The sequence below is a fragment of the Amblyraja radiata genome, chromosome 6, assembly GCF_010909765.2.
Source record: "Amblyraja radiata isolate CabotCenter1 chromosome 6, sAmbRad1.1.pri, whole genome shotgun sequence".
Lineage (NCBI taxonomy): Eukaryota > Metazoa > Chordata > Chondrichthyes > Rajiformes > Rajidae > Amblyraja > Amblyraja radiata.
Window position 1 is genome coordinate 103519670 of NC_045961.1, and position 15283 is coordinate 103534952.

General features: G+C 47.0%; 1 protein-coding gene across 4 annotated transcripts in view; it reads right to left on the minus strand.

Annotated features, from left to right (window-relative positions):
• Positions 1–583: 583 nt before the first annotated feature.
• Positions 584–15283, minus strand: part of pnpla4 (patatin like phospholipase domain containing 4) — a 29249-nt gene continuing 14549 nt past the window's right edge. For all 4 annotated transcript variants that reach the window (XM_033023366.1, XM_033023369.1, XM_033023368.1 and 1 more), the window contains 3 exons: positions 13871–13936; positions 2721–2873; positions 584–717 (listed from right to left, as the gene is read on the minus strand). In XM_033023366.1, coding sequence (XP_032879257.1) covers positions 586–717; positions 2721–2873; positions 13871–13936 — 351 coding nt within the window. In that variant the 3' untranslated portion in view covers positions 584–585. The remainder of the gene's footprint in view (positions 718–2720; positions 2874–13870; positions 13937–15283) is intronic.

Consider the following 15283-nt stretch of genomic DNA (forward strand, 5'->3'; position numbering starts at 1 on the left):
TTGTGTTAAACTGTGTTATTTGTGTGTTTTGTTGCTTTTTACCGTCATGACCGCATGGTACGAAATTTTGTTCAAATTTGTTTGAATGACAATAAAGGAAATTCAATTCAATTAATTCAATGTTTTAGAGTAGACACAAGGAACTGCAGTTTGCTGGAACCTTGCATGCAACACAAAGTGCTGGAGTAACTCAGCAGGTCAGGCAGTATCTCCGGAGGACATGGATAGGTGATCTTTCAGGATGGAACGCTTCTTAAGACTGCATTATTTTGTATGTAGGAAGGAACTGCAGATGCCGGTTTGCACCGAAGATAGACACAAAATGCTGGAGTAACTCAGCGGGACAGGCAGCATCTCCGGAGAGAAGGAATGGGTGATGTTTTCGGGTCGAGACCTTGCTTCAGACTGAGAGTCAGAGGAGAGGGAAACTGGAGGCATGAAAAAGGTAGACAAATCAGAGCTGGCACCCACAGCCTTTAGAGTTACTGCAACAATTTGTGGATGATTTTATACGCCGTAAATCTGTTTTGCTTGATTTGTGAAATAGTGTACGCACATGAGAAATGGCTAGCGAGGTTAAACGAGTTATTGAAAGCAGTTTTTATTCTGTAGAAACATCATAGCATCATCAAAGCCCTTGTGATACAGAAACTCCATCCTCTCGCGACTGGGTGGGAACAAGGCGTGACTGAGGCGGACAAAATTTGCAACGGAGAACTGCAGACAAAATGGGGGGTGGGGGTGGGGGAAGGAAAAGGCAGAGGAGTTATTAAGAGATTACATATTGTTAAAATGCACTGTTTAGTTTCAGTTTTAGAGATAAAGCATAAAGCGCGGAAGCAGGCCGTTCGGCCCAGCGGGTCACAGATACATAGAAAATAGGTGCAGGAGTAGGCCATTCGGCCCTTCAAGCCAGCACCGCCATTCAATGTGATCATGACTGATCATCCACAATCAGTACCCTGTTCCTGCCTTCTCCCCATATCCCTTGATTCTGTTAGCCCGAAGAGCTCTCTTTTGAAAGCAACCAGGGAATTGGCCTCCACTGCCTTCTGAGGCAGAGAATTCCACTGATTCATAACTCTCTGGGTGAAAACGTTTTTCCTCATTTCCATTCTAAATGGCCCACCCCTAATTCTTAAACTGTGGCCCCTGGTTCTGGATTCCCCCAACATTGGGAACATGTTTCCTGCCTCTAGCGTGTCCAATCCCTTAATAATCTTATATGTTTCAATAAGATGCCCTCTCATCCTTCTAAACTCCAGAGTGTACAAGCCCAGCCGCTCCATTCTATCAACATATGACAGTCCCGCCATCCTGGGAATTAACCTGGTGAACCTACGCTGCACTCCCTCAATAGCAAGAATGTCCTTCCTCAAATTAGGGGACCAAAACTGCACACAATACTCCAGGTGTGGTCTCACTAGGGCTCTGTACAACTGCAGAAGGACCTCTTTGCTCCTATACTCAACTCCTCTCAACTCAGCTCAGGAGCTGGCTTTACCTCCATGAACATTGGAGTCGTACAGCAAGGAAAGAGACCCTTCGGCCCACCAACTCCGTACCAACCATCAAGTACCCATGTTTACACTAATGCCACCCCAAACACTTTACTTTCTGCCCCCAGATTCTTCCACCCACTGGCACTTGGGGCAATGAATCTACTTACCTGCATAACAGGGATATGGGCATTGTGCGTGCATTTATTTAAATATTTATTCAATAAATAGCACTGAGCAACACAAAGCCTCAAAACTCTTTTGACACCAATTTGAGATTGAAAAATCCAAATGCCCGATTCTGAGCTGAAGAGTGTCTGATAAATGACCCAACCCCAAATTATTGGGTTACTCCAGCACTTTGTGCTTTACCCAAGATCCCAGCACATGCAGTTCCTTTTGTCTCGCAGAGATTAGTTTATTTTGGCATTATACACGGCACGTACATTGTGGGCCGAAGGGCCTGTTCCTGTGCTGTACTGTTGGTTCAATGTCCTATGTTAAATCAGAGCCCAGCTCAGAATCTAGACAACAGTCTGTTGCATAACTGCATCAAATGTGCAGTTGTGTTGGTGGATATGACCTTCTTAAAAAATAACCACATGGTGTAGAGGTGCGTACATTTGAACCGCATAAAATACTTATATCAGCATTTGAGATAAGGAAACTTCTCTTTTTCTTCAGTATCTGAGCAGTGAATTCACTCTGAACAGTACAGCCATAGAGTCATAGAGTTACAGCATGGAAACAGGCCCTTCGGCCCAACTTGCCCACACCGGCCTACAAATCCCAGCTATACTAGTTCCACCTACATGCGTTTGGTCCATATCCCTCCATACCTGTCCTATCCATGTACCTATGTAACTGTTTCATAAATGTTGGGATAGTCCCAGCCTCAACTACCTCCTCTGGCAGCTTGTTCCACACACCCACCGCCCTTTGTGTGAAAAAGTTACCCCTCAGATTCCTATTAAATCTTTTCCCCTTCACCTTAAACCTATGTCCTCTGGTCCTCGATTCACCTACTCTGGGCAAGGGACACTGTGCATTTACCTGATCTATTCTTCTCATGATTTTATACACCTCTAGAAGATTACCCCTCATCCTCCTGCGCTCCAAGGAATAGAGTCCCAGCCTACTCAACCTCTCTCTGTAGCTCACACCCTCGAGTCCTGGCAACATCCTGGTAAATCTCAACATTGACACCATTACAGTACTCACGATGAAATCTTGCTTTGCAATGGAGATGTAGAAATTGTTTTGGTCACTATCTTGAGGGCAGATGTCCAATCTGCCGCTGAAGGGTGACACAGTCAACGTTCTTCCATCAGACAAGATGGGAAGTCTGTTTGTCAATCCGCCATCAATCCAAGACTGATATAAAAATCACAGAAGAAACCGAGATTAATCCGGACGCACAAAAAGACGAGATGAAAAGACATGTAAACATAGTTAGAAACCGTCACGGTGTCTGAACCTCTGCTTAAGGGCCTGTCCCACTGTGGCAACCTAATCCGCAAGTTCTAGCAAGTTTGCCCTCGACTCATACTCGCAGCATGGTCGACACGAGGTCGTAGGATGTCTTTGTAACTCTCCTTCATGCTCGAGAGTGGTCTCCACGTACTCGAGGCCTCAGCTAGGTCGCGGCGTTTTTTTCAACATGTTAAAAAAATGCCCGCGAGTAAAAAAAGGTCGCCGCCGAAAAAATCTATACTTTTTTTACTCGTAGGTTCAGTCATAGTAGCTCGTCATGTTAGTCGTAGGTAATCGAGGGTAGTCGAAGGTAGTTGTAGATAGTCTTCATCATAGTCGAAGGGAGGTTGAAGGAGATCGTCTTCGCTCTCCACTATTTGGTGTCCAATTTTCCCGAAGTTAACCGTAGCTAGTCGAAGCTGGTCTTCAACATAGTCGAAGGAGGTTGAAGGAGGTCTTCAACATGACATTTTTTCAAACTCTTCTAAACTCACCAATTCGGTCGCCCAAGTGGGACAGCCCCTTTAGAATACCACTGCCCTCGTTCCAGTCAAACCAATGCAGGCTTTGTTCATTTTATTGGATGGATTTTGATGGATTGATTGCTTGATACTTTATTGGCATGTGTACTTGGTACAGTTTTGCACACAGTACACAAGTAGGCAAAGAGCCAACATCTAAAGGGTGCTGATAATGTTACAAAAGGATTCAAAATAGTCTCTCTTCTCTTCCTTCTCCCCCCCCCCCCCCCCCCCCCCCCCCCCCCCGCCCCCACCTGCAACACTGTGCAGCAAACAAGCATCTTGGAGAATAGATAATAAGACAAACGCAGGTCCCAGCTAATTCACATTTCACCAAGTAACAGACAGAGACCTCAACACTGCATTGCACAACACTTCCTGTAGTATGTTTTCACTTCCACGCTTACTCAGTTTGTCATACCATCTTACTATTATCTACTTTAACAATCTCCCACCACATACCAGTACATATTTTGAAAACTAGTTTGCTTTCCGATAAAGAACCATAATATCTGATACGTGTGCAGCGCTTTGGGCTTCTGATGTAAACAGTAGACGGTTATGTTGGTTTCAGATGTGATGAATCTAAAACCCAGCATGGGGTAAACAAAAGTGCATGACTGTGGGAAAGGTATCAGTTTGATGCTGAGGCTTGCTGCTATTGGTTTTTTTGAATAATTTCCACCGATGGTTTACCATGCCCCAAATCTAAGCCTCAACGCTTGAGCTTCCGAAGACTGATAGCCGATGTTTCCATCAAGCTTTAATCATTGACTCAACGGGGTCACAGAGTTGCACTAGCCCTCTGAGTTTTTGCTCAAGATTCCAGCGTCTGCAGTTCCTTTTGTCTCTACACTTTACACAAACAGCTCCAGGTTCAGGGGCGATCAGAAGAAGAGGTCCCGATCCGAAACGTCACCCATTCCTTCTCTCCAGAGATGCTGCCTGTCCCGCTGAGTTACTCCAGCATATTTCCACCAGGGGTGCCGTATAATTGGCAGCCCCGCCAACAGTCTGTTTGTTTTTCCGTCTTTTAAAAACAATTTTAGTGGGTGTTATATGTCGGTGTAAATGTTCTCCGGTTTGTTTTATGTCGGGGGGATGGGGTGGGGCCGGGGGAAACTTGTTTTTCAGTTTCTTACCTTGCCGGGGAGGCGATTAATTTCCGGATCGCATTCCCCGGTCGATCCGCGGCCTACCATCGATGGAGCTGGAGGCCTCCTTGAACTGACCTTGGGCGTGGACTTACATCAGAGTCGATCCCTGACCTGGGATCGTTCCAACCTGGCCTGCGGTCTTTACAGCGCTCCCTCAGTATCAAGAATGTCCTTCCTCAAACTAGAAGACCAAAGCTGCACACAATACTCCAGGTGCGGTCTCACCATGGCAATGTACAACTGCAGTAGGATCTCCTTGCTCCTAAACTCAAATCCTCTTGCTATGAAAACCAACATGGCATTTGCTTTCTTCACTGCCCGCTGTACCTGCATGCTTACTTCGCAGTTTCAGGAGAGGCCGCGGATGTCGGGAGCTCCAACGTCACGGAAGGTTCGACCAGCCCCAACGCGGGGTTTGATCGTCTGGTATGGGGGAGCTGACATCCCCCTGATGCGGGATCTCGTCGCCTCGAAGCGCAGGGCCCACCGCTGGCTACGGGAGACAAGATCATCCCGTCAACGTAGGGCTCGAGGCCCCCGACCGCGGGAGAGCAAAGGGAAGAGATTGAACTTTATTTCGCCTTCCATCACAGTGAGGAATGTGGAGGAGTCGCTGTGGTGGATGTTTATGTTAAAATGTATGTTCCGTTGCTTTTTATTTGTATGACTGACTTGGCAAATGAAATTCCTTGTATGTGGCAAAACATACTTGGCTAATAAAGTATTATTGTGATTGTGATTGTCTATCGTTGGTGTATAACCAACATTCCTACCTACACAGTTTCTCCCAGCTGTTAGCAGGCAACTGGACCATCCTATCGACAACTAGAGAATGGTCCTGACCCACCAACTACCTCATTGGAGATACTCGGACTCTCTTTTATCGCTTTATCTTCCATTAAACGTTTTTCCCTTTGCCCTGTATCTGTACACTGTGTGTAGGAAAGAACTGCAGATGCTGGTTTAAATCGAAGGTAGACACAAAATGCTGGAGTAACTCAGCGGGTGAGGCAGCATCACTGGAGAGAAGGAATGGGTGACGTTTCGGGTCGAGACCTTTCTTCAGACACAGTACATTGTGATTGTAATCATGGATAGGATTTTTGCTGACTGGATAGCACACGACAAAAAGCTTTTCAGGGTGGCACAGTGGTGCAGCTGCTGCATCACAGCACCAGAGACCGCGGTTCGATCCTGACCTCGGGTGCTGTTAGCCTGGATTTTGCATGTTCTCTGTGACCATGCCGGTTTTCTCCGGGTGCTCCGGTTTCCTCCCATACGTCAAAGGGTTTGTAGGTTAATTGGCTTCGGCAAAATTGTCCCGAGTGTGCTGAATAGTACTGGGGATCGCTGGTCGGCACGGACACGGAGGCCGAAGGGCCTGTTTCTGCCCTGTATCTCTAAGCTAAACCAAACAGACGAGTTTCACACAGAGTGGTGAGTCTGTGGAATTCTCTGCCTCAGAGGGCGGTGGAGGCCAGTTCTCTGGATGCTTTCGAGAGTTAGATAGAGCTCTTAGGGATAGTGGAGTTAAGGGATATGGGGAGAAGGCAGGAACGGGGTACTGATTGGGGATGATCAGCCATGATCACATTGAATGGCGGTGCTGGCTCGATGGGCCGAATGGCCTACTCCTGAACCTATTGTCTATTGTCTATAGTCTAAACTAAACTAACCATTCTTCAGTTATGTATCAGTGGGTGGTAACACAGGGGTTCGTCCCTAAAATGATGCAAACATAAAAATCTGGGCAGGCAGCTCCTGTACAAGTGTTCAACAACTGTGTTAGATAACCAGTCTTTTTTTCACAGCCATTTCTCCCCTCCCCTTCCCCCTACATTCCATCCCATAGCTTAAAAAATCACAAATCTTCAATCCTTATGTCTCACACTTTGTCTTTTTATCTCAGGCCTTTGTCCCACCATTTTGCCTGTCAAATAACTCGTATCAACCCACTATGGAGTCATAGAGTCATGCAGCGTGGGAACAGGCCCTTCGGCCCAACTTGCCCAAGCCAACAACATGCCCCATCAGCACTAGTCCCACTTGCCCGCGCATGGCCCCATGTCCCCCTAAACCTAGCCTAATCTTCCCCAAATGTCTCCTAAACGTTTTTGATATTTCCTGTCTCATCTACCTCTTCTGGCAACTCATTCCACATAGTCAGCACCCTTTCAGGAATGGGTTCACTAATTCCCCCCCACCTAAATGAAAAGTCTCGACCCTTCCACTATACATTTCCCACCACAGATGCTGCCTGACCCGCAGAATTCTTCCGGCAGTTTGTTTTTTTTGCTGCAGATTCCAGCAAGTGTCATCTCTTGTTACACCATTATTAGGTTCCTGACCTAACATTTCATACTGAGCCCAATATCAAATGTGCTCTGCCAACTCTCCTGTGAAACTCCTTGGGCTATTTTATTGAGTTAATGGCACAATTTAAATGCAGCAAACTTTAGCTGTGCAGAGTTCGGAATGGTTTACGCTATTTCTAATCTTTCTCACGGCACAGGAGGCTATTCAGCCCATCCCATCTATGCCAGCTCTCAGAACAATCCCAGCAGGACGTCGACCTGAAACGTAATCTATTCCTTCTCTCCAGAGATGCTGCCTGACCCGCTGAGTTACTCCAGCACTGTGTGCTTTCTTTATAAAACCGGCAACTGCTGTTCCTTGTGTCTATTCTGTAGGCATGGTATGACATGACTGGTTTAACACGCAAGTACACGTGACAATAATCCAATAGCAATCTTGGAGATATCCAGAATGGAAACAGGACCTTGACCTAACTTGCCCAGGCTGGCCAACATGTCCAATCAACACTAGTCCCAACTACCTGCCTTTGGCCCATATCCTTCTAAACATGTCCTATCCATGTACTTGTGCAAATCTCTATACTTATAAAACTCTGATCTAGGATGTGTATTTATCTGTGTGATGTTCGTGTGCGTTTCACATCTCCTGGAAAACACGGCGCGCTAACGGTGACATTTTTACATATTCCGATAGATTTTCGCCATGATGTCAAATTTTGCCTTATCTGAAAATCTCATGCATTATTTCTCGAGTTATTTATGAAAATGTTCACAAATCTCAAATAACTTAGAAACTAAACGAGATGGTCTCGCTGATGATGTTACAATGGATCTGACTGCCAGCCTCTGCTCGTACTGTGAGTGACATCACCCCTGTTCTGTCTTCTGTACTTCTTGGCTTCTTAACTTTCACTTCTTTAAATTTGACATTTAGCATTTTTAAGCTGCTGCTCAGGTCGTGCTGCGCGCTCCACTCGGCTCCTTGAACATGGCTGGGCTCCTTCTAGAACATGGCGGCGGCGGTCGTTATCGCCACGCGGGCGTGGGTGAGGGTGCGGGGCAGCGCGATGGGAAGGTTGCCGTGGGGCCATTACTCCCTCAGGGCGCGGCCGTCTATGAAGACCTGCGATTCCTCCGTCGATCGCAGGGACTCGGAGAATCGTGACGCCATTTCCTCGCTGGTGATCCCGATCCCACCTGGCGATCTCTGGCCGTCACGGGGGATGACCTCCTCTCCGTCTCCCCCGCCCGATCGTCTGTCACGCGGGTGGGTGGGCTTCCCCTCGCGGAAGCCACGATCGGCTGGCCCTCCGCTGCATGGAGAGTGGTCCCGCCTGCTCAGCATCCGTGCTCCTGATGGGGAGGCTGCTGCCGCGGGACAAGCCCGGCTCGACGCCCGCCCGCGGCCTCGCTCGGGACCGGCGCCTGGTGGGCAGGCTACTGCTCTACGACCTCGGTAGGTGCTGCCTCTACCCCCAAAGCAAAGTCCGATCGGAGATAGTCCAAGGGTGCCTGATAAGGTATGTTCAAGAAGGAACTGCAGATACGTTGCCTATTTCCTTCGCTCCATAGATGCTGCTGCACCCGCTGAGTTTCTCCGGCATTTTTGTCTGCCTGATGAGGTAGATCGTAGTGCAGGTTCTGCGGTTGCAGTAGGATGGTTCAGTTGCCTGATAGCAGCTGCTCCAATTCTATTCTATTCCGATCAGTCACTCCTATTCCTCCACTTGCCCCCTCTTCCCTTCATCCCTGACGTAGGGTGCGAGGTGTTGTGTGTAAAGGCAGGCTTCTCCACCGCGGCACGTCCAAAGTGTTGCACACACACACCTAGCACCCCAGCTGGTACCGGGGAACCCCCATTGTGTCTCCATCTGCTCAATCCCCACCAAAGACAAGAGAGCACCTGGGGCTGAGACAGCAGAGTTGACACGGGTCTCATTGTAACAAGCCCATTTATAGACCAGAATAATACATAATAATGCTTATTTGCATTGTGACCTGCACGATCTTCATGGCAATATGATCTTCACTTGGAGGAAGCTATAACTTTCCAAAGGTTTTGCACTATACAGGTAGATAGGGCTCTTAAAGATAGCGGAGTCAGGGGATATGGGGAGAAGGCAGGAACGGGGTACTGATTGGGGATGATCAGCCATGATCACATTGAATGGCGGTGCTGGCTCGAAGGGCCGAATGGCCTACTCCTGCACCTATTGTCTATTGTCTACTATCTGTTGTAGGTTTGAAGCAGACACATAGAAACATAGAAACATAGAAAATAGGTGCAGGAGTAGGCCATTCAGCCCTTCGAGCCTGCACCGCCATTCAATATGATCATGGCTGATCATCCAACTCAGTATCCTGTACCTGCCTTCTCTCCATACCCCCTGATCCCTTTAGCCACAAGGGCCACATCTAACTCCCTCTTAAATATAGCCAATGAACTGGCCTCAATTACCTTCTGTGGCAGTGAAATCCACAGATTCACCACTCTCTGTGTAAAAAATGATTTTCTCATCTCGGTCCTAAAAGACTTCCCTCTTATCCTTAAACTGTGACCCCTAGTTCTGGACTTCCCCAACATCGGGAATAATCTTCCTGCATCTAGCCTGTCCAACCCCTTAAGAATTTTGTAACTTATGAGAAGTGTGAAAATGCACACCTCCAGATTCAGGGACAGTTTCTTCCCAGCTGTTATCAGGCAACTGAACCATCCTACCACAACCAGAGAGCAGCGCTGAACTACTATCTACCTCATTGGTGACCCTCAGGCTATCCTTGATCGGACTTTGCTGGCTTTACCTTGCACTGAACGTTATTCCATCACCATGTATCTATCTATACACTGTAAATGGCTCTGAATCAGTCTGAAGAAGGGTCGCGACCCAAAACGTCACCCGTTCCTTCACTCCAGGGATGCTGCCTGTCCCGCTGAGCTACTGAAGCATCTTGTGTCTATCTTCGGTTTAAACCCGCATCTGCAGTTCTTTCCCACACACTGTGAATGGCTCGATTGTAATCACGTATTGTTTTTCCGCTGACTGGTTAGCACGCAACAAAAACCTTTCACTCTACCTTGGTACGCATGACAATAAACTAGACTGAAACTGAACTGGTGAAACATTGTTCCCTTTAAGATGGGGGGTGGGGGGTTGAGCAGTTTATACCAGCGATCTATTAGTCGATACCAACTCAGGAAGATGATAGTAACTTAGGACAATGAAGAAGGGTCTTGACCCGAAACATCACCCATTCCTTCTCTCCAGAGATGCTGCCTTTCCCCATTGAGTTACTCCAGCATTTTGTGCCTATCAGCGATTTAAACCAGCATCTGCAGTTCCTGCCTAGGACAATGAAATGATGATCTACGGAGGCCACAAATCCACACGATTTGTTACGTTAAAGGAAATGAATAGGATTGAAATGTATGGATAGGCTCCTTCCTAAACTAAAACACAGCGTGCCGGAGTAACTCAATGTCAGGCAGCATCTCTGCAGCTTAGTTTAGTGTATTATTGTCACGTGTTACTGAGCTACAGCCTGAGCAGTCTTTTTGTGTCTATCTTCTCACTCTAGATGCTACTAGATTTGATAGGAATCTTAGTTCTTCACACAGAATCCCATTTCTCTGCTCTATTAACTCTGTAATAAGATTGTTAAGGGTTTGGACAGGCTAGAGGCAGGAAACATGTTCCCGATGTTGGGGGAGTCCAGAACCAGGGGCCACAGTTTAAGAATAAGGGGTAAGCCATTTAGAACGGAGACGAGGAAACACTTTTTCTCACAGAGAGTGGTGAGTCTGTGGAATTCTCAGCCTCAGAGGGCGGTGGAGGCGGGTTCTCTGGATGCTTTCAAGAGATAGCTAGATAGAGCTCTTAAAGATAGCGGAGTCAGGGGATATGGGGAGAAGGCAGGAACGGGGTACTGATTGGGGATGATCAGCCATGATCACATTGAATGGCGGTGCTGGCTCGAAGGGCCGAATGGCCTATTCCTGCACCTATTGTCTATTGTCTATTGTAATGCAGCCAGTAGAAGAACAAAAGGAAATAAGACAAAGATTATGTCTCAAAAGTATCTACAACTCCTCTGTTCCAATTCCCACAGCCCTCAATTGAATGATCTTCCAAAAGTATATGGTAGACAAAAATGCTGGAGAAACTCAGCGGGTGAGGCAGCATCGATGCAGCGAAGGAAATAGGTGACGTTTCGGGTCGAGACCCTTCCTCAGACTGAATATATTGCAAAATATATTCCAAAAATATATCTCTGTCTTCTCATCTTTCAGGCAAATGTACTTAACTAGCCAGCATTCACAGGGGTAATTCCCAGCTAAACCATCCCCGGTTAGTTCAGTCTGTATCTCCTGCCATCCAGTAAAAGGAGATCACACTCCATTTTAAACTGGCAGCCTTCCCACCCTGAAGCCCGCGTCCACTGCACTTCATGACTGTTACACTGCTGCCCTCAAGTGTCCATCTCTGGAACTGCTGTCGGCTTTCACGTTTACATTAAAAGCAAAGAAATGCAGGGGGAGCAGGGGTTCCCCTCTTCCATCATGGATACGGCCCTCACTGGGATCTCCTCGATATCCTGCAGCTCCGCTCTTGCTCCCCCACCCCCCCCCCACCTGGCCCTCGCCTTTCACCCCATCAGCCGTCGCATACAGCGCATAATCCTCCGTCATTTAACCACCTCCAACGGGATTCCACCACTGGCCACATCTTCTCATCTCCACCGCTTTCCGCAGAGCCCGTTCCCTCCCCAACTCCCTGGTCAACTCGTCCCTTCCCACCCAAACCACCCCCTCCCCAGGTACATTCCCCTGCAACCGCAGGAGATGCAACACCTGTCCCTCTACCTCCCCCCTCGACTCCGTCGAAGGTCCCCAACAGTCTTTTCAGTTGAGGCAGAGGTTCACTTGCACCTCCTCCAACCTCATCTACTGTATCCACTGTTCCAGGTGTGGACTCCTATATATCGGTGAGACCAAGCGCAGGCTCGGTGATCCTTTCGCTGAACACCTCCGCTCTGTCCGCCTAAACCTACCTGATCTCCCGGTTGCTCAGCACTTTAACTTCCCCTCCCATTCCCACACTGACCTTTCTGTCCTGGGCCTCCTCCATTGTCAGAGTGAGGCCCAGCGCAAATTGGAGGAACAGCACCTCATATTTCACTTGGGCAGCTTACACCCCAGCGGTATGAACATTGACTTCTCTAACTTCAAGTAACCCTTGCTTTCCATCTCTCTCCATCCCTCCCCCTTCCCAGTTCTCCCACCAGTATGACTGTCTCCGACTACATTTTATCTCTGTTTGCTTCATTGTCACCTTCTCCCAGCTAACAATGATCTATCCTACATTTTCCTTGATCTCCATTCCCTTTGTCCTATTTTCACACCTTACACTTCCTTATCTATGTACAGCCCACTCTCCTCACATCAGTCTGAAGAAGGGTCTTGAACCTTTTGTGTCCAGCTGCAGAAGAAATGTGTAAGAAGGAACTGCAGATGCTGGTTTACACCGAAGATAGACACAAAAAGCTGGAGTACTAACTCAGTGGGATAGGCAGCATCTCTGGAGGGAAGGAATGAGGTGACGGTTTGAGTCAAGACCCTTCTGCAGATATTGGTGTACAAAGTTACACAAAAAAGCTGGAGAAACTCAGCGGGTGCAGCAGCATCTATGGAGCAAAGAAAATAGGCAACGTTTCGGGCCGAAACCCTTCGCCTATTTTCTTCGCTGAAGGGTTTCGGCCCGAAACGTTGTCTATTTTCTTCGCTCCATAGATGCTGCTGCACCCGCTGAATTTCTCCAGCTTTTTTGTGTACCTTCGATTTTCCAGCATCTGCAGTTCCTTCTTAAACACTTGGTGTACAAAGTGCTGGAGTAACTCAGCGGGTCAGGCAGCATATCTGGAAGACATGGATTGTTGATGTTTCGGGTTGGGACGCAGCTTTCTGGAATAAGGAATTCAGCCATTTCAGTTAAATAAGGTCATAGCGTGGCTAAGTGGCGCAAGTGCTAGATCTATCCCTCTCATAATTTAATGCACCTCTATCTGATCTTCATTCTCCTGCGCTCCAGGGAATAGAGTCCTAGCCTGCTCCCTATAGCTCCAACAAGTCCTGGCAACATCCTCGTAAATCTTCTCTGCACCCTTTCCAACTTAACAATATCCTTCAAGGTTAATTCCCGGGATAGGGGGACTGTCATATGCTGAGAGAATGGAGCGGCTGGGCTTGTACACTCTGGCGTTTAAAAGGATGAGAGGGAATCTTATAAGATTATTAAGGGTTTGGACACCCTAGAGGCAGGAAACATGTTCCCGATGTTGGGGGAGTCCAGAACCAAGCGCCACAATTTAAGAATAAGGGGTAAGCCATTTAGAACGATGACGAGGAAACACAGAGTTGTTAGTCTGTGGAATTCTCTACCTCAGAGCACGGTGGAGGCCGGTTCTCTGGATACTTTCAAGAGAGAGCGAGATAGGGCTCTTAATGATAATGGAGTCAGGGGATCTGGGGAGAAGATAGGATTGGGGATGATCAGCAATGATCACATTGAATGGCGGTGCTAGCTCAAAGGGCCGAATGGCCTACTCCTGCACCTATTGTCTACAGCCTATTTCCTATAACTTGGTGCCCAGAACTGACCACTATGCTCCAAATGCGGCCCCATCCTCTACACCTATCCTATCCAATATGTTTTTGTGCATTGTCGGAGTCTAGATTCTTGTGCTGCTGGTGCAAGCAAGATTTTAATAGTCCCTCTACCTCATCACACTCGTGCAAATGACAATAAACTCAACTTGGCTTGGTCTGCAACGTTAATTGTTTCTCTACTCACAGCCGCTGCACGACCTGCTGGTTATTTCCAGCAATCTTTATTTAATTTTATACTCACTTCTCCGTTGTACTTCACCGCCTTGATCCCAGAATAGAGTGGCACAAAGCTACTGGCAAGCAGAACCTGTCAAGAAATAGCAAGCGTCAGTGGTAAATCTGCAAAGATTCATGTCCTTGCTAAACTCTGCATTCATGCACAGTCCATGATTCATTCGAAGAATGAATGTGCCATTCTTAAAAACTTGTATGCTCTGGAGTTTAGAAGGATGAGAGGGAATCTTATTGAAACATATAAGATTGTTAAGGGTTTGGACACGCTAGAGGCAGGAAACATGTTCCCGATGTTGGGGGAGACCAGAACCAGGGGCCACAGTTTAAGAATAAGGAGTAAGCCATTTAGAACGGAGCTGAGGAAAAACGTTTTCACACAGAGAGTTGTGAGTCTGTGGAATTCTCTGCCTCAGAAGGCGGTGGAGGCCGGTTTTCTGGATCCTTTCAAGCGAGATTTAGATAGGGCTCTTAAAGATAGCGGAGTCAGGGGATATGGGGAGAAAGCAGAAACGTTTTGGATGATCATCCATGATCTCATTGAATGACGGAGCTGGCTCGAAGGGCTGAATGGCCTACTCCTGCACCTATTGTCTATTGATTCATTTAGCAGATAGACACAAAAAAGCTGGAGTAACTCAGCGGGCCAGGCAACAGCTCTGGAGAACATGGATAAGTGACATTTCGGATCGGGACCCCATATTTCGTTTGGGGAACTTACAGCCCAGTGGTATGAACGTTGAAATCTCTAATTTTAAGTAACTTCTACAAATGCCCTACCCTCCCCTCCTTTCCTCCACGGTAATTCAGTTATCAGTTAATTAGAAAAACAATAGTTAACAGAAATATTTTTATAGTTTAAGAATTATAAATAGGCCCAGAAATCATTTATAAACTTCTGAAAAACTACATTTTTGAAATCCTGGTTATTTCAACAGAGGGCAAAAAAAGCTATTTTTCATACTTTGGACAAGATCTAATCTGCAATGTCCAAGGTGGATCTAAATTAAAACTGTTTGGTGAACAAAACATGACATTTATAAGAATTTGTTAATATTAAGGGAAGGTCAGTGGTAATAAATCACGGCGGTGAACAGTAAAACAAGAAATATAGTGTGCAATGAGTAATGTTATGATCAGAATCAGCTCTGTGATAAAGGTTCCCCTGTGTTTGTTCTGGACATCAACATCATGATCCTCAGATCTATCATTTCTCATTTCACTCATTAAACCCTCGGTCCATAACATTTTTCAGGGTCTCCAAATATTCCAGACCCCAGTTCTAAATCACGTGAGGAATAATCTGCCAATTTACGAACTGGAGTAGTTCAGTCGTTGTGAATAAAACGATATTTATTGGCAAATACAACTGTTAAACACACGCGCGCTAAGTCAGAGCTCTAGCACGGTCTCTGCTGCCGCT